This window comes from Miscanthus floridulus, chromosome 12 (genome assembly GCF_019320115.1).
Source record: "Miscanthus floridulus cultivar M001 chromosome 12, ASM1932011v1, whole genome shotgun sequence".
In the NCBI taxonomy this organism is placed as follows: domain Eukaryota; kingdom Viridiplantae; phylum Streptophyta; class Magnoliopsida; order Poales; family Poaceae; genus Miscanthus; species Miscanthus floridulus.
The window spans coordinates 80,729,021-80,748,471 of record NC_089591.1 but is presented as its reverse complement, the minus strand read 5'-3'; the positions used below and the strand labels follow the sequence as shown (position 1 = coordinate 80,748,471).

At 45.9% G+C, this 19,451-nt stretch overlaps 1 protein-coding gene across 1 annotated transcript; it reads right to left on the bottom strand.

Annotated features, from left to right (window-relative positions):
* Nucleotides 1-7,186: 7,186 nt before the first annotated feature.
* On the bottom strand, nucleotides 7,187-17,442 carry LOC136497943 (auxin response factor 12-like). The gene is made up of 9 exons (XM_066493844.1): nucleotides 17,020-17,442; nucleotides 16,778-16,942; nucleotides 16,577-16,699; nucleotides 16,377-16,452; nucleotides 15,662-15,809; nucleotides 9,415-10,400; nucleotides 9,155-9,345; nucleotides 8,423-8,542; nucleotides 7,187-7,567 (listed from the first exon to the last, which is right to left on the bottom strand). The coding sequence occupies exons 2-8, from the start codon at nucleotides 16,882-16,884 to the stop codon at nucleotides 8,446-8,448; spliced, it is 1,728 nt and encodes a 575-aa protein (XP_066349941.1). The 5' UTR covers nucleotides 16,885-16,942; nucleotides 17,020-17,442; the 3' UTR covers nucleotides 7,187-7,567; nucleotides 8,423-8,445.
* Between the last annotated feature and the right edge of the window lie 2,009 nt (nucleotides 17,443-19,451).

Genomic DNA, 19,451 nt, shown 5'->3' with positions numbered 1-19,451 from the left:
TTTTTAGGAGAAATCCATCGGCTGTCTTCTAGCCGATTGGTCTCCTATCGGTTGTCAGGTCATCAGCTTGTTGTTTAAGTTTAGCCTTCAGCCGATCAGTTTCTAATTGGGTTGCAGCCTGTTGATTAGTTTGCCAATCGGCTATTCGCTTTCTCGCCTCTTGGACCTGGAAATAATGTGACTCAATAAAAGCCGTGGGAGTCGATACTGCTGTCAGGTCTTCAGACAATTGGGTCCGAATCTGCTTGTATAGCTTCTGGATCAGCTCGCCATCTTCTAGCAGGATAGATATGTATCTAGGCACAGTAACTGCAGAACAGCCGATAGGTGGTCCCAGATGTCTAGTTGATCTTGTGATGAGTGGCTTGAGATGATTTCTTCCTTATATGCGAATTCTTCTATACCGATGAGGATAAAGATGTCACTGTTGTTGTAAGTTGTCATGACGATTGTGGGGTCCCATTGAGTATGCCAGAACGCGTGTCGGCACGAAAATGTGTCGCGTCGACACACGAGCAAGTCGGAAGGATCTGCTCGATGGAGTCGGAGATCCGCCTAGCTTTAACGCAGTGATGATCGGTCCTGCGTATTCCTCCCGAAACATGCCAGTCAATTTGACCCTGCAATTGACAAGGAGAGAAAGTTTATTAGTAATTTAAGGTGTAACGAGCCGGTCTGTGCCCAGACAGTTCCTGCCACTTCGGGAGCAGCCATACGGGAAAAGCGACTGAACAGCCGATCCGCACAGAAATCGGCTGTTATGGATTGTAACGCTCATGGGTAGCGATTAATTTCATGTTGATAGGTACAGTACTCGTGGATGTAAATGAGATCATCAGCTAGATAGATATTGCCAGTGTAAAGTCTTGAGCCGATGAATCTAGTTAGGAAAAGATATAGCACACGAACGAATCGATTATCTGAAACAAACGGATCTACAAACGTTCTAAATCTAATATGTTACCACCAACAGTGAGGTTTGACTGGATCGAGACAGCTATGATGATAGTAACAAACTAAAATCGAAGAATCCGCAAAAATATCCGTACTTCGACAGGCTTTCCGAAAGACATGCTATACGTGAAGGCTCAGATGAATCGGCTAAAATAGTCAATTCAGATGAAAAGGACTACAGCGTGTGAACAATCAACTATTTCACATGAACAAACCTATGGACGCCTCAGACTCAACCTATTGTCTCTAACAGTGGGGTTCGACCGGATCGATGCAGCCGTGAAAAAAACAACAAATCAAACCTTTAAAGTACACATATCTATTCATAATTAACAGAATCATGAACGCACACCATAGGCGTTAACGCACGAGCGATCGGCTATTTAGTTGATGCAAGCATAACAAACAGCTAAGGTCACGCCTAACCAGAAACAAATCTACTAACTAGCATCCTCCAATCTACAGTGCCATAAGTGGAGATCGACCAGATCGTTACAGCCATAAAGGTGAACTATAAACTAGATTCAACTAGCCAGCAAACCTCTTCAAGATTATTCATGCCTTAATCGCGTACTATGCACGATCAAGATCGAAATAAAAACAGCCGATGAAGCGTAATCCGTCGCTCAGAGTAAGAAACATCGTGTTGTAGTAAAGCGAACGACACACTGAAAGGATATAAGGCCGATCTAATTCGATCTCGACCGGGCGGATTGATGTTGCTGTAAACTAATAACAATAAAAACATTAGTAAGATCGATAACTTAATGAATCTACAAGAAGGACGCCACCCTTAGATAGAGCCGATAACTTGACCTTGATCTAGTTCGAGCAGTGGAGATCGACCGGATCGATACAGCCATACATGAACTAGACAAGAGTCGATAACTAGTTTATACTAGAGTCGTTGTGGAGGTCGACCGGATCGATACAGCCGTATGAATAGAAGTATAAGCCATGACGGTACTTATAGACAAGCCAGAGGTCGGTTGGACCGATGCAGCCCTGCTCGCTGAAGAACTCGTCGGGATCTACTCTACTCCTACTCCTAAGGGTTGGCTGGAGCCAAAAAAGTAAATGACTTATATTTAATTGATTATGTGTCCTGATACAATGGCCGGGGATTTATATTTATACCCTGGGCTCATGACTCCTAACCCGTACAAACAAACATTAAAAAGAAACATTAGGATACATGGACTCTAGCTTCCTTCACGTGGAGTCTTCGTTGATGAGTTGAATACGTGTGCATCCTTGCTTGCCAAGCAAACGGATTATAATATTCCTATTTGATCGGCCATGTAAAAATATATATAAGATACTTTCCGAAGTCCATGCAAGCACAACTTGTTTTTCCTTAACTGGCCGAGCCTAGAAACCCTCTCCATATTAGGCTGGTATACGTGTATGCATGCATCATCAATACGTCGGCAATATGAATCAATCAATTTCTTTTTCCTTTAATTAATCATGTGCGTGCGTGCCTTTACTTTCCTTTAATCTTCTAGCTTCTCTTGCCTTTTCTTCTACTCACGTGATGCACACATTTGTCGTTCCTTGTCGAGTATTTGAAATATTATAACCTTTCTTGCATGGCAACGAAAGACTGATTTAGCTTTTTCAACACTCATACACGCAATCAAAATAGCACGTCATGTCGGGTCTTCAGCTTGTATAGGTGATGTTAACTGATTCTTCATTATGGCCCGATGTGGCTTAGTGGGTAGTCCAGATAAATCAGCTAGAAGCTTCTTCACAAATATTCATCAAATTGTCGGCTTCGTTCCACAAACTCCGTAGAAGATAAAATTGCCAAATTTCGGTGTAAACAACAACATTCTGAAACCTCATGTAACATCCAAAAAACATATTGCAACATCTTAAATCGATAGTTACAACATCCAAAAAAACATGTTGCAACATCTTAAATCGTTTGTTGCAACATTAAAAAAAAAACATGTTGCAACATCTCAAATCAATTGTTGCAACATAAAAGTGCAGCATCAGAAAAAAAAGTTGCAACATCTTAAATCAACTATTACAACATCAGAAAAATATGTTGCAACATCTCAAATCAACTGTTGCAATACCGTAAAATCTATATCACATACTACAACATAACCCACCGTAGAGTGCAGATTTAGTTGCGCTTGCCTGTGAAGGAGCCTGGCCATCATGGAGGAGCTTGTCGCCAGCGACGCCACACCTCCAGCGTGTAGTTCGTCGTTGAGAGACACTCAACCACGTAGGATTTCATAGCCGAGAAACACCTCACCATAGAGGTGTCCACTTAGATCCACTTTGCCGCCGTGGAGGTAAGGTAGGAAGGTGAGCCGGTGCAACGACGAGGGAAGAACAAGGGCGGGCGTGGGTAGGCGGGGTCATGAGGGAGGAAAGCAAGCAGTGAGGGAGTAAGGCGGTCAGCGGCGTCGGGGAGACGAGCAGCCGCATCGGGGCAACGAGCAGACGTGTCATTGTCAGGGAGACGAGAAACCATGTGAGGGAGACGAGCAGCGACGTGGAAGAGAAAGGTAAAGACTGTTGCGCCGTTGGTAGGCTGTATAGATTGTGGTCCAGTTTAAAAGCGTCTGACATGAAGGAAACAGGCCGAACGCCCGTCTTGGTGCATTTAGCGCCCGCACGTCCGAATATAAACAATTGATCCGGACGCTTCCGCTCTACCGTCCCAACCCAGCGCTCCTTCCCTTTCGGATCGAAGAGGCTTTCACTCTACCCATCCCACCCCAGCGCTCGTCCCCTTCCGGCTTCCTCCTTTCTCTTGTGATGCAATAATAAACCATAATAATGGTGGTTGCGCTTCCTATAACGCTTAGAGACACCGCACCTTGACATACTTGTGGGAAAGAGATGGAAAGAGAGACAAATGGATCAAATGTTAATCATTGCTTGCAACATTCAAGAACAAAGGTCTGCAACATACTAAAACCTCATGTAACATCAAAAAACATGTTGCAACATCTTAAATCGGCAGTTGCAACATCCAAAAAAAACATGTTGCAACATCTTAAATCGACTATTGCAACATTAAAAAAAACATGTTGCAACATCTCAAATCGACTGTTGCAACATCCATAAAAAATGTTGCAACATCTTAAATCGACTATTGCAACATCTAGGAAAACATGTTGCGACATCTCAAATCGACTGTTGAAACGCCTCAAATCGATTGTTGCAACACCGCAACATACATATCACATCACCCTGGGCATTCGGTTAACCGAAACCAATCGGTTTGGTTCTTCGGTTTCTTGACAAATTCGGTTCCTTAAGAAATAGTAACCGATCGGTTCTTTTGAAATCTGGGAACCGACCAAATTTGGGTTCGGTTAATTCGGTTCGGTTCTGGTTATGACTGAACTAACTGAGGTGCTAGGAATAGAGAGAAAAAATCACAAAATCGCACATCCAAGTTACAAGAGCAACATAAATCACTAATTCTAGCAGCGATGAAGAACAAAGCATCGGTTTCTAGGTTACAGATCGAAAAACACGTCTCCTTGCTCGCCCGCGCCTGCGGCTCTACATGGTGCGCACCACCTCGCCTGCGGGCCACGCCTCGCCCTGCTCGTCACTGCGCTGCTTGCCTAGCTCACCGTCGCACGGCTTGCCTCGCCCTGCTCGCCGTCGCACGGCTCCCTATCTCACGTGCTGTCGTCGTATGCAGGACGGAAGAGAGGGAGGCACGGGGCCATGTTGGAGCCACTGGATCTGAGAGTTGAGAGAAGGAGGGGAAGGGAGATTGGCTGCCGTCAGATGCTAGGACGGAGGAGAGGAAGATAGGGCCATGCCGGTGCCGCCGGATCGGAGAGTTGAGAGGATGGGAAGAGAGATTGGTCGACTCCTGAGTTGAGAGAAGGAAGGGGAAGACTGAAGAGAGATTGGTCGTCCAGGAGTCGACCAAGGGGTGAGGGGGCGGCGGGATGGGGGGCAGGGGGCTGAAGCCTGAATGAGGTGGCTTATGTACATAGGGTTTTATTATGGGCTATTGGGCTGTATATTTGTTGGTGGGCTTCTCTGTGTATCTCAGTCAATTCGGGTATTTCGGTTAACCGAGGGTTAGAACCGAATTGACCCAGTAAATTTCGGTTCCCAGGAAGCCAAAACCGAATTAGGGACCGAATTTTTTGGTTCCGATTATTTCGGTTTCGGTTATTTCGGTTTGGTTTTCGGTTCTCGGTTAATTTTGCCCAGGGTTAATATCACATACTACAACATAACCCATCGTAGAGTGCAGATCCTGTTGCGCATGGCTGTGAAGGAGCCCGACCACCATGGAGCTTGTTGCTAGCAAGGCCACACCTCCAGTGTGTAGTTCGTCGTCGAGAGACACCCAACCATAGAGGATTTCATAGCCGAGAAACACCTCACCATAGAGGCATCCACTTAGATCCACTTTGCCACCATGGAGGCAAGGTAGGAAGGCGAGCGGGTGCAGCGGTGAGGGAAGAACAAGGATGGGTGAAGGCGGGTGGTGCTGTGAGGCAGGAAAGCAAGCAGTGAGGGAGTGAGACGGTCATCATCGTCGAGGAGACAAGCAGCCGCATCGGGGCGACGAGCAGCCACGTCATAGACAGGGAGACAATAAACCGCGTGAGGGAGACAAGCGGCGGCGTGGGAGAGAAAGGTGAAGACTGTTGGGCCATTGGCAGGCTGTATAGATTATGGTCTAGTTAAAAAACGTCTGACACGAAGGAAACAAGCCGGACACCCGTGTAGGAGCATTTCCGGAAAAATATTGTTATTTGAACGGTTCCGAGAGTTCAGCGGGTAATATGTCTAGTTTTAAAGTTCGAGAAGCAAAATCAGAATACAACGATAATTCAATGAGCTAGAATAGAATTTTTTTGATTCGTGAAAGCTGGGAGCAGATTTGTTCTCTTTAGTATAGTAAAAAAAAGGACCTAGATGTGGACGAGCTACCACAGATTAACTGGAGCTGGAGCTGGAGGCACGCAAACTCCAGTTCCGGCACCTCAACCACTCATTACTCACTGGAGCGCGAGCGACAGAGCGTGCACGGGAAATGAGGCGTTTCAGCATCACCTTCTGCACTAAGGAAGAACCTTGCCCCTAATATAGCATCAATCACCTTTCTCATAGTAAACCTTATTAATGCCATATACACTAGTAAGGAAGAACCTTGTCCTTCATATAGCATCACTTTCTCATAGTAAGCCTTATTAATGTCATATATCACTTTCTCATAGTAGGGCCAGTTTGGTGGAGATCTAGATTTTCTGAGAAACGTTTTAGCTTCGGATTCTCCCAAGAAACGTTTCAAATAATGAATCGGAATCCCTTTATAAAACCGATTGGCATGTAGGCTGAATTCCGATTCCAAAAGAAAAAAATTCCATGAAAAAAATTATATAAAAAAAAACTCGATTCACGGTGGCGAGACAGGCCAATATGCTTGAAAAAATCAGAACTTTTTGTAGACGAAAAGTAACTTAAATACAATCTATTTTAATTTGTTGTACTAAAAAAGGATAGCAAGAAAAAAATACGGTTGTAACTGTATGAGAGAGGCAAGAAACGGAATCTAGAGAAACTAGTCCGGAGGCGTTTCACTCATCCGGGCAAAAAATCGTGGAATCGGGAGAAACGTTTCAGGCAGAAACATTTTTGCGGATATGGCGTTTGGTGCAGTTTCTGCCGATTCTGCTGAGAATCGGGACGGATTCCAGCATCAAACGGTGCCTAAACCTTTTTACTACCACACACAGTATATACACTAGTCTTGGCACCATGTTCACATCGCATAGCATCGGTGCAAGTAACTCGTTTCTTTGTCCACCATGCTAACTTTGCGTAGGTCCCGTTCGGCTTGCTGAATTTTAACTGAAACTGACTGAAAAACACTATTCTAACTAAATTATTGTGAGAGAAAAACACTATTTCGGCTAAAAAAAAAACCAAACAAGCCAGCTTCTATGTAAGCCGAACATCGCGTAGCATCGATGCTAGTAACTCGTTTCTCTGTCCTATGGCTCAGCACAATTGGATGTCGATGCTATGCGCGGCCGCGACACCGTGGCAACCACAGTTAGTACCATCGCCACATTGCAATCTATACAAGTCAAAAAGCAACTGCATTTCTGTGGTCACCAACTCACCATTCATAAAAATAGTTTCAGAGAACACCTGAAACGTCATAAGCTAGACGCGTCGCAGCAACCTTACAAACTGGCAGACACAAAACAGCATTACAAATTTCAAACAATCCTCCTGCATTCAAATTATTGCAGTTCATCGTCGAAAGCATGTCGAGGAATCCTCAAATACATAGATACCTTACGAATCACAATAACAGTTTCAACTAAGCATTTAGTCTGACGATTTTGATGCGACACAAGAACGAGTGCCGTGCGAGCTACAAACCAACTAGGATAGAGTTGCTGATACTGATTCCTAAGTGGAACCTACAAAATATCAGTCCAGAGCGGTGGCCTGCACCGGGGATACAAGTAACGGGGAGTTCTGAAGACGTGCACGGTGGACATGCTAGAGATGACACGGGCGAACATGCGAGCACAGTAGAGCAGGCCGTCATGAACAGCGCTACAGTATGCCGCAGAATAGTCATGGGAGCCTGTAATTGGTAACCGAGCCAAGATGTTAGGAACAAATCTCTTCTTCGATAAGTCAAGGATTAGAATCACCCCAACTAGTGTGCAGAACTAAATAAAATATTAGGATCACGTTGCAGTGTTAAGTCAAGAGCATGGCGGCACTTTTACCATTTTGTTCAAAGTATCTGATGACATAAAGTCAGCCACACACACACAAGTCAACAATTACCTTAGATAAAATAATGTATCTAGAAAAGTCGGGAGTAGTTCTAACCTGTTAGCTTTCATAACAAAGATGGAAGTCATCTGTCTAAAATGGCTTCCCGAGTACTAAAATTTCATCATTTGCTTAGCTACAAGAAATCATTGGCTTGAAATTTTTGGGAAAATCCAGACAAATTTTAGGTACTACTTCATCACAATGGCTTTATCTGCAACTCGGCATTGTGCAATAAAATACAATTTCTTATAGCAACTCCAGAAGGTTAAGGTTTAAGAATAGCACTACGCAAAAAAAAAAGGTTTAAGAATAGCATATAAGGAACACTCATCCTTTCATAAGTAATGGCCTAATCGGGGAACTGTTGCACCTAGACAGCTATACTTCCACTAGGAAGATATCATGGAAAGTCATCATATAATTCAGTTAGCTCTACAGTTTGCAAATTTAGGTTAACACCAAACAGACTGCTCCAGACAAGACCATTTAATTGGATAATTGTGTCATCCCTATACCTTACATAAACTTGCTGACATAATAACCCAGTAACTAAAATCATCACACAAAAATAACTGTATAAATAGAGAAACATCAAATCACAGACAGGGAAGCAGACGTGTGGACTATATTAAAATAAGAGGGTCACAAAGATTACCAGAAAGAGCTCCATGTATCAATTTAAGATAGGTAGCGTGGATCGTTTCCTGGCTTTCCCATCTTATGCACATCCTCCGGTGAAAGTATCTTGATGTACCATACACTATTCACAAATGACCTGCATTGAGTGAACAAGCTCAGTTTCATGCGATCTACAACTGGCATGCATAATGACGCACATATTAAGATTTATATGTTACATCCATCACTTTACATAAACAAGAAACATCAAATCCATATCACAAGTAAATTTATTTTGTATTTACACTAAGACGAACCAACTCATCCACTTGACAGAGATGACCCCCCGAACCCAGTTACCAGACTGAGACACTGATAGCCGTTGGCTAAAATGGCTTCCTGAGTATTGAAGTATCATAAATCAAGGGCTATAAATTCATCATTTTTGTAACCTGAATGCACATAATAGATGTATGGCAGAATCAAGCACATGTAGATCTGTTTGAGATCATGAGGAGCCATTGAACAATTTGAAAATAACATGTAGGTCCATTCAAATGCAAGCCACTATAGATATTGCCGAGGAGGCTAATAGGCAGTTGAGTAAGAAACTGCCTATGCAAATGAAGCAAAAAATTTCAACTTATATGAAAGCATAAACTATGATGTGTGATTTTTTCTAATACGTTGTAAAGATTGACAAAATTCAAATGTGTATACTACTGAGAAATCACAAATTGAAACTAGAATTCTAGTGATGGTTTCTTACTCCCACGGGTCGTCTCCAAGGAGAAGCACGTCGTTCTCCCTGTCGACAAATACAAGCTGCCAGCCTGATCTATCAGGGTCGTCCAACTGACCCTTAATGCCGAACATCTGACCCAGTTCCTCTCGAAGTTCAGCATAATTAGAGAACCGGGTGATGTCCAAGGATCTCCCCACTGATCCTGACTTGTAAACCTGAATTTAATAAAATGGTTACATGAGGTGGGGCTTACATTTGTTTTTAGTAGACTCAATTACACTCACCTTAACGAAAGTTCTAGTTGCTGGATCATTCTCTCCTGTATTTTGCAATAAACCAGAAGAGTCATCCAGACAACCATACATTGGACTCTGCAGATATGTTGATCCAGAGGGAATCGCTGACATATTATTAACAGCAACATTTGAGGTCAGATTAGGTACCATATTGTACAGTAGGGAGGAAGAGTCAACTTGAGGGCTAAAAAGGGACTGGTTCTGCACATCACGACCAATTTTGTTGTCAGCAGAACCATCTTTGCTAGTGGGTGAGTTAAGCGAAACCGAGCCCCCAAAAGACATCGATTGTGAGCCCATAAACTTCTGCTTCCATGCCTGTTGCTGCTGCTGCTGCTCGCTAACTACTGGTTGGTTGAATCTAGATAAATCCACAGATTTTGAACTTCCCTGAAGGAAGTTTGATTCCAGCATGTTTTCGTTGCTGCTAGAGCTGATGAAGCTGGAAGAGTTCACATTAGGATCAGAAAAGCCAAATTTTTCACGCAAATGGCTTGGTAATGATGTTGTACTCGGGAGAACCGCACTGCTAGGAACTTGATACGGTTGATCTGGTTGAATCTTCTGCTTCTGGTCATTATGAGCGTGCTGCATCTGCTGGAGTTGGTGGAGCTGCTGCTGAATAGCACTTGGGCTGAGCACGGACTGAATATTTTGAGCATCAGGACTAACCATCTGCTGTTGGCTCGCTTGCTGTAGTATTTGTTGCTGCAACAGCGGATTGAGATTGCACTGCTCCTGTGGGGACTGCATAGGCTGTTGAAGGTGTAGGAATTGCTGCTTCAGATAACCACCGGACTGGGAGGCAGCTGCGGCAGCAACCACTGCTTGATACTGATCATGGTCATTGCTAAGTAAGGATGGATGGAGCCTCTGTTGTCCCCAGGAAGCTATACCAGGTGACTGGAAGTTCAAAGACTGAAAGCCCCCTTCACCAGCAACTCCTCTCAGCCACATCAAAGCATTGCTGTCATCTTAAGTGTAATATGACAATCAATAAAGACATAATAATGAGAATGAAAGGCAATGACAATAATGAAACAAGTTGTCTAACACATAAATAAAAAGTTTCAGCAAATAAATGAAATAGCATGTTATATCATGGTGCCTCAATGCCGCCAATTTGGCATAAATGCTTAGAAGATATCCATATTTCAGTTGTACCACAGCTTTACTTCTAGTTTCCATGGAAGCAAGATGGAAAAAAAGAAAACCCCAGTCACTGAACTGCCAGGTTACTTCGGCTAAGGTCAATAACTTCTTTCCTAGTAGCTGATACGAACAGGCTTCTACCCTAAAAGACTATTGCTCTCACCGTCTGCTCTCCAGTGTAATCTGGCAGTGCTACGAATACCTAATTTGTACCACAAACAGCAATACAACAACAACAACAACAAAGCCTTTAAGTCCCAAACAAGTTGGGGTAGGCTAGAGTTGAATCCAACAGAAGCAATCAAGATTCAGGCACGTGAATAGCTGTTTTCCAAGCACTCCTATCTAAGGCTAAGTCTTGAGTTTTCCAACAAAGCTAGGCCCCCGCGTCGCTCTCCAGGAGGGCGGCTCGGGCGGCGACCCTTCCTCCGCCGCCAGCCCTTCCCCACGCCTTCACCGCCTGGCCGCTGCCGGAGCTCGACGGCGGAGATGGCCGAGAGCAAGGAAGGCGGCGGCTGGGACTTCTCTCCTCCCTCCCTCTCTCTCTCTCTCTCTCTCCCGGAGGAGCTCCCGTGCACAGCTGCCGGCTGCCGGTCCCCAGCGCCGGCACGCGCGGATCCGGCGCCCCTCGACCGGATCTACGACGGGGAGGGCGGCAGGTGCTAGGCGGTGTCCATGGCGGCAGCGCCGGCGACGGGGTGGCCGCGCGCCTGCAGGCGGCCGGGGCGGCGCCCAGGCGGAGACAACCTGCCTGTGCCCGCACGCCTGCTGCCTTGCCGGGGCAGCAGCCGGCCCGGGCCAGCCCACCTGCTCCGGTCCGCGGCAGGCGGATGCTGTTCCCCAGCGGCCGGATCCGGTCCCCTCTGCGCTCGATCTACATGCGCAGGGGCGGCTGACGGGCCTTTCGGCGGCAGCGGCTCAACGGCGGTCCTTGCCCCGCAAGGTCTCGCGGTGGCTGTGGCGGTGGCCCTTACGGCATACGACGGCGGTGGGTGGCAGAGAAGCCGGCGGTGGGGCACTGGATCTGGCGCCACGGCCACATCCGGTGCCCCCGGGGCAGGGGGCGGCGCCCGTGGTGGGGCATGCGCCTGACGGTGGCTGGCGGAGGTCGGCAGCGTCGACGGCGGGTGCTTGGGCCGGCGACGGTAGCTGGCGACGGCTTCGGCGTGCGGCAGGATGACGCGCGTGGCAGGGTAAGTCCAGTTCTGCATGTTGCCCGATCGGAGGGGGTGGCGGCCGACGCAGCTGTGTGGCTGCTGTGAGCAGCCGGCGCGTCGATGCCCCTCTGGAGAAGCTTCTGCGGGATGGCAGTGATGACGACGGTGGCGACAGGCTACGGTACAGCATCTTGGCTCGACGTATGTGCTAGGGGCACCTCGAGCGAAAGCCTTGGCGACGGCGACGCCTGTGGGCGCCGTTTTCCTTGTTGGGGGCGTCGTGTTCTTGTGCCCCCAGCCATGTCTTCCACGGGTGAAAACCCGGTCCTTTCCTGGACAAGCGATGGCGACGCATCCAGCGTCGTACCCTTCCTGAAGGCGTCGCTGTGGAAATTTGTCTCGGTTGTGATGTCTCCTTCGGCGGATGCCCTCCGCCTCTCGGCGCCCGGTTGATGCGAGACGGCGAGTTCTGCATCGCGAAGTCGGAGCTGCTGCATCAGGGGATGTAGCTCGGCAACGATGACGCGTGTCCAACCCTCCTCCGACGGCTGGGTTTTCAGCTTTAGAGGCTCGGCAATCGCCGCGGGCGGGGCGTGGGATCATGGTAGGAAGTCGGAGCTGCTCTTCGCGGGGCCGTTGAGCTCGGCAACGATGAACCTGCTGCAGCCTACTGCTTCGGGCCCGTTGGTCTGATATCTTATGATGGGTTGTCGGTGTGTACTCTGTCGCGTTGCGTGGGTGGGTAACCTTTCGTGGTGTTTGGCGCCACGCTTGGCTACCTTTTACTTGTATATAAACTTCATTCGTCTTAATTGAAAGGACAGAGCTCCTGCCATTGTTTCAAAAAAAAAGGCTAAGTCTTTAGGTATATTCCACCATTTCAAGTCTCCTTTTATTGCCTCTACCCAAGTCAACTTCGGTCTTCCTCTGCCTCTCTTCACGTTACTATCCTGGCTTAGGATTCCACTACACACCGGTGCCTCTGGAGGTCTCCAGTTGGACATGTCCAAACCATCTCAACCGGTGTTGAACAAGCTTTTCTTCAATTGGTGCTACCCCTAATCTATCACGTATATCATCGTTCCGAACTCGATCCCTTCTTGTATGACCGCAAATCCAACGCAACATACGCATTTCCGCGACACTTATCTGTTGAGCATGTCGTCTTTTTGTAGGCCAACATTCAGCACCATACAACATAGCAGGTATAATCGCCGTCCTATGAAACTTGTCTTTTAGCTTTTGTGGTACCTTTTGTCATATAAGACACCAGATGCTTGGCGCCACTTCATCCACCCTGCTTTGATTCTATGGCTAACATTTTCAACAATATCCCCATCTCTCTGTAGCATTGATCCTAAATATCGAAAGATATCATTCCTAGGCACTACTTGACCATCCAAACTAATATCTTCCTCCTCCCGAGTAGTAGTGCCAAAGTCACATCTCATATACTCCGTTTTAGTTCTACCGAGTCTAAAACCTTTGGACTCCAAAGTCTCCCGCCATAACTCCAGTTTCTAATTCACTCATGTCCGGCTTTCATCAACTAGCACTACATCGTCCGCAAAAAGCATACACCAAGGGATGTAGTCCTATCATAATCGGGAAGTCATCCGTGTCTCCATCACTTGTTCGAACACTAGTCACAACATTGTTTTATATGTCCTTAATGAGCCCGACGTACTTCGTTGGCACTTTATGTTTGTCTAAAGCCCACCATATAACATTCCTTGGTATTTTATCATAAGCCTTCTCCAAGTCAATAAAAACCATGTGTAGGTCCTTCTTCTTCTCCCTATACCGCTCCATAACTTGTCTTATTAAGAAAATGGCTTTCATGGTTGACCTTCCGGGCATGAAACCAAATTGGTTCATAGAGACCCGCGTTATGGCTCTCAAACGATGCTCGATAGCTCTCTCCCATAGCTTCATAATATGGCTCATCAACTTAATTCCATGGTATTTAGTACAACTTTGAATATCCCATTTATTCTTGTAGATCGGTACCAATATACTTCTCCACTCGTCAGGTATCTTGTTCGATCGAAAAATATGGCTGAACAGCTTGGTTAGCCATACTATAGCTATGTCCCCGAGGCATCTCCACACCTCGATTGGGATACCATCTGGTCTCATCGCCTTACCTCCTTTCATCAATTTCAATGCCTCTGACCTCAGATTCTTGGATTCTCCGCACAAAGCGCCTATTGGTGTCATCAAAAGAGTCATCCAACTGAAAGATTGTGTCCGTATTTTCACCATTGAACAATTTATCAAAATACTCTTGTCATCGATATCGGATCTCATCCTCTTTCACCAAGAGATGCTCTATTTCATCCTTAATGCACTTAACTTGGTTGAAGTCCCTTGTCTTTCTCTCATGAACCCTAACCATCCTATAAATGTACTTCTCTCCTACCTTCGTACTCAAATATTGATAAAGATCCTCGTACGCTCTACCCTTTGCCACACTTACAACTCACTTTGCAGTCTTCTTTGCCACCTTGTACTTCTCTATGTTGTCCACACTCCTGTCTTGATACAAGCGTCTATAGCATTCTTTCTTCTCCTTAACAACCCTTTGAACTTTCTCGTTCCACCACCAAGTATCTTTAGCCTCGTCTCAACTTCCTTTGGTTACTCCACGCACCTCTGAGGCCACCTTTCTAATGTTGGTTGCAATCTTCTCCCATATGTTGTTTATGTCCTCTCCTTCCTTCCAAGAGCCCTCTTTGATAACCCTTTCCCTGAATACCTCTTACGTCTCCACTTTCAGTTTCCACTACTTTGTTTTTCAATCTTAGCTTATTTATCCCTACGGGCACGCACCTAAAACGAAAGTCTACCACCAAAAGCTTATGTTGAGAAACAACGCACTCCCCTGGTATCACCTTGCAACCCAAGCATGCTCGTTTGTCCTTTCTTCTTGCGAGGACTAAGTCCATCTAGCTAGAGTGTTGTCCGCTACTGAAGGTCACTAGATGAGATTCTCTCTTTCTAAAGAAAGTGTTGGCTATCATCAGGTCAAAAGCTACCGCGAAGTCCAGAACTTCCTCCCCCTCCTGATTCCTACTACCATACCCAAAACCTCCATGAACTGCCTCGAAACCTGCGCTTGTAGTACCTACATGCCCATTAAGATCTCCTATAAAAAACTTCTCACTACTAGGTACATCTCCAATCAGGCCATCTAAGTCTTCCTAGAACTATATCTTAGCACTCTCGTCGAGGCCTACTTGGGGGGCATACGCACTAATTACGTTCAAGATATATCACCAACGACAAGCTTGACTAAGATAATCCTATCTCCTTGCCTTCTCACTCCGACCACACCATTCTTGAGGCTCCTATCAATCAAAACTCCTACTCCATTTCTATTCGCGACTGTCCCTGTGTACCAAAGCTTGAAACATGTATTGTCCACCTCCTTCGCCTTCTGACCCTTCCATTTAGTCTCTTGAACGCATAATATATTTACACACCTCCTAGTCGCGGTATCAACTAATTCTCTTAACTTATATGTAAGCAACCCTACATTCCAACTACCTAAACGGATCCTAGTTGGTTCAACTAGCTTCCTTACCCTTCGCACCCGTCGACTCATATGTGAAGACCCTTGCTCACTTGACACCATGCCCAGATCGCGACACGGCGTGTCACCAAGGGGGTGCCGACCCGGCCCTTGCCCATTTAACACCATACCCGGATTCCGATATGGCGCGTCGCTAAGAGGGTTACGCCCCTAACGGTTTTCTTTCGGGTTTCATCTCCATTAGAATGGCTAGATTTAACGTTGGCTCGCCACGCCTATCACAACCCTCCTCCTTTACTAGCACTAACAGCAATAATACAAGAAAATAGCCCCAACAGCAGAGATGTTGGACTCAATGTGATAGTAACAAGCATGAGTATTTGAAGCGTACCATGAAGAGCAGCAACTCCTGAATACCAAGGATGCTTAACTCGTAGTGGGAACAGGGATGGATACATAGGAAAGGTTGTCAGTGGCTCAATTTCCCACAGAGAAACTCTAGGCGGCCTTTCTCCTGCTGTTGATTCATCCCAACCAACCTGTGTTGATAATATCAGTGGCATAGTGGTTAGGGAGTACTTTGCGGTAACAAAATTATTCGGTATGATGGAATGGAGGGAGTAACCAAATATGTAAGATGGTTATTATAACTTTATGAGCTTATGACATAAAGGAGAACAAAGAGTTTTGTTGGAAAAAAAAAGAACAGAGATTCCACAATAGAAATTTATTCTCTTGCCAAAGAATGAAAATCTGGGTAGTGCAAAATATCTGAAAGTGGTAAACAAACAAAATTATTCGCTTGAGAACCAGAAGAGAGGATCAGAAGAAAATGAGAACAAATACATGAAACAGGATTTAAGAGAGTAGTTATTACCAAATTTGAAACGAGAACTACAAAACGCCATGCAAAAGAAGAGTAAAATCATATGCCCTGTTCGTTTGGGCTGGTTTGGCTTATAAGTCATGGCAGAAAGTACTGTTGACTGGTTTGGTGTGAGAGAAAAATATTGTTCGTTGGCTGATAAGCCATGGCCTATAAGCCAGATACCAGCAAGCGAACAGGAGACAGCTAACAAAAAAAATGAAGAAGAATAAACTCTTACCTTCACTGATCTCCAATAGGAACTAGGCCAACGCACTGGGTCAGCATCACTCACTTCTGTTATTGTCCCCATGTACCTGCAATTATTTAATACCTTATTTATGAGTTTCTTTCATAATTCTTGAGCATAAAATTGCAAGTCTCATGGACATATATTCTTTTGCCAAGAATCAGAAGGAAATTTTGGTACTGTTGCCTCACCTACGGACACTAGATTCCTCAGTCTCAAACAACATCCTGAATCGCATCCCAACTGATATCCGCGTGTGAAAAACAGCCTTGATGTATTTCGAAAGGGGTATAACAAATTCTGACGGACTTGCCCTGCAAGCACATTTTTCGAATCAAGCGGAACATAGGAAACATATAATTGTCATTTGCTAATCAAACAGTTCAAATTACCTAGGATTATAGAAAATTGTGAAGCGGCTGTTTGTTGCAGCAGCATGAGCTGCTGCTGCAAGGAGCCCAATGTGCATGCTGTCACTTGAAAGAACAGAAGAGGGCATCACAGTCTGTGGACGGCTGGGGCGTCTGATTCCAAGCAAAAGCTGGTTTTTCTCATTCCTAAATTAGTGGGGAAAGGGTGAGTCCTACTCATCAGAATTTTTTTAGTGGTGCAGCATTGAAACAATGGAACAAACCATATGAATAGCACAGAATCTCCAGCAACAAGTCTCTTAGCACTGACAAACACACTCCAGCCAGTAGTCAGCAGGTGTCTTTTGGGCTGGCCTGTGAAAAGAAGCCTATTTAGTGAAAAGATAGCAACATTGATGTTAAATCATTCAATCTGTCAGCAACAACTGAAGAGCTGGCCGGCAGCCCCATTTCACAATCAGTATAGCAGATGGGTCCTCATTCATGAATGCCACTGATGCTTGTAATCAAACTTTAGCATTTACTGGGATACTAAGTATGTTCTGGACTGATAAATCAACAGCAAACAAACGAAAATACTGTAGAAGGTTAGGCCTTTTAAGACATATAAGAAAAGAACCAAGGTGTGGTACACTTGTACTATACTGAGAAGTAATGCACGTCAGTACATCCAGAGGCCCATGTGCAATTTTGGAGCACAATAGAGAAAAAAAATCACAAAATCGCACATCCAAGTTACAAGAGCAACATAAATCACTAATTCTAGCAGCGATGAAGAACAAAGCATCGGTTTCTAGGTTACAGATCGAAAAACACGTCTCCTTGCTCGCCCACGCCTGCGGCTCTACATGGTGTGCACCACCTCGCCTGCGGGCCACGCCTCACCCTGCTCGTCACTGCGCTGCTTGCCTAGCTCACCGTCGCACGGCTTGCCTCGCCCTGCTCGCCGTCGCACGGCTCCCTATCTCACGTGCTGTCGTCGGATGCAGGACGGAAGAGAGGGAGGCACGGGGCCATGTTGGAGCCACCGGATCTGAGAGTTGAGAGAAGGAGGGGAAGGGAGATTGGCTGCCGTCAGATGCTAGGACGGAGGAGAGGAAGATAGGGCCATGCCGGTGCCGCCGGATCGGAGAGTTGAGAGGATGGGAAGAGAGATTGGTCGACTCCTGAGTTGAGAGAAGGAAGGGGAAGACTGAAGAGAGATTGGCCGTCCAGGAGTCGACCAAGGGGTGAGGGGGCGGCGGGATGGGGGGCAGGGGGCTGAAGCCTGAATGAGGTGGCTTATGTACATAGGGTTTTATTATGGGCTATTGGGCTGTATATTTGTTGGTGGGCTTCTCTGTGTATCTCAGTCAATTCGGGTATTTCGGTTAACCGAGGGTTAGAACCGAATTGACCCAGTAAATTTCGGTTCCCAGGAAGCCAAAACCGAATTAGGGACCGAATTTTTTGGTTCCGATTATTTCGGTTTCGGTTATTTCGGTTCGGTTTTTGGTTCTCGGTTAATTTTGCCCAGGGTTAATATCACATACTACAACATAACCCATCGTAGAGTGCAGATCCTGTTGCGCATGGCTGTGAAGGAGCCCGACCACCATGGAGCTTGTCGCTAGCAAGGCCACACCTCCAGTGTGTAGTTCGTCGTCGAGAGACACCCAACCATAGAGGATTTCATAGCCGAGAAACACCTCACCATAGAGGCATCCACTTAGATCCACTTTGCCACCATGGAGGCAAGGTAGGAAGGCGAGCGGGTGCAGCGGTGAGGGAAGAACAAGGATGGGTGAAGGCGGGTGGTGCTGTGAGGCAGGAAAGCAAGCAGTGAGGGAGTGAGACGGTCATCGTCGTCGAGGAGACAAGCAGCCGCATCGGGGCGACGAGCAGCCACGTCATAGACAGGGAGACGATAAACCGCGTGAAGGAGACAAGCGGCGGCGTGGGAGAGAAAGGTGAAGACTGTTGGGCCATTGGCAGGCGGTATAGATTATGGTCTAGTTAAAAAACGTCTGACACGAAGGAAACAGGCCGGACACCCGTGTAGGAGCATTTCCGGAAAAATATTGTTATTTGAACGGTTCCGAGAGTTCAGCGGGTAATATGTCTAGTTTTAAAGTTCGAGAAGCAAAATCAGAATACAACGATAATTCAATGAGCTAGAATAGAATTTTTTTTGATTCGTGAAAGCTGGGAGCAGATTTGTTCTCTTTAGTATAGTAAAAAAAAGGACCTAGATGTGGACGAGCTACCACAGATTAACTGGAGCTGGAGCTGGAGGCACGCAAACTCCAGTTCCGGCACCTCAACCACTCATTACTCACTGGAGCGCGAGCGACAGAGCGTGCACGGGAAATGAGGCGTTTCAGCATCACCTTCTGCACTAAGGAAGAACCTTGCCCCTAATATAGCATCAATCACCTTTCTCATAGTAAACCTTATTAATGCCATATACACTAGTAAGGAAGAACCTTGTCCTTCATATAGCATCACTTTCTCATAGTAAGCCTTATTAATGTCATATATCACTTTCTCATAGTAGGGCCAGTTTGGTGGAGATCTAGATTTTCTGAGAAACGTTTTAGCTTCGGATTCTCCCAAGAAACGTTTCAAATGATGAATCGGAATCCCTTTATAAAACCGATTGGCATGTAGGCTGAATTCCGATTCCAAAAGAAAAAAATTCCATGAAAAAAATTAT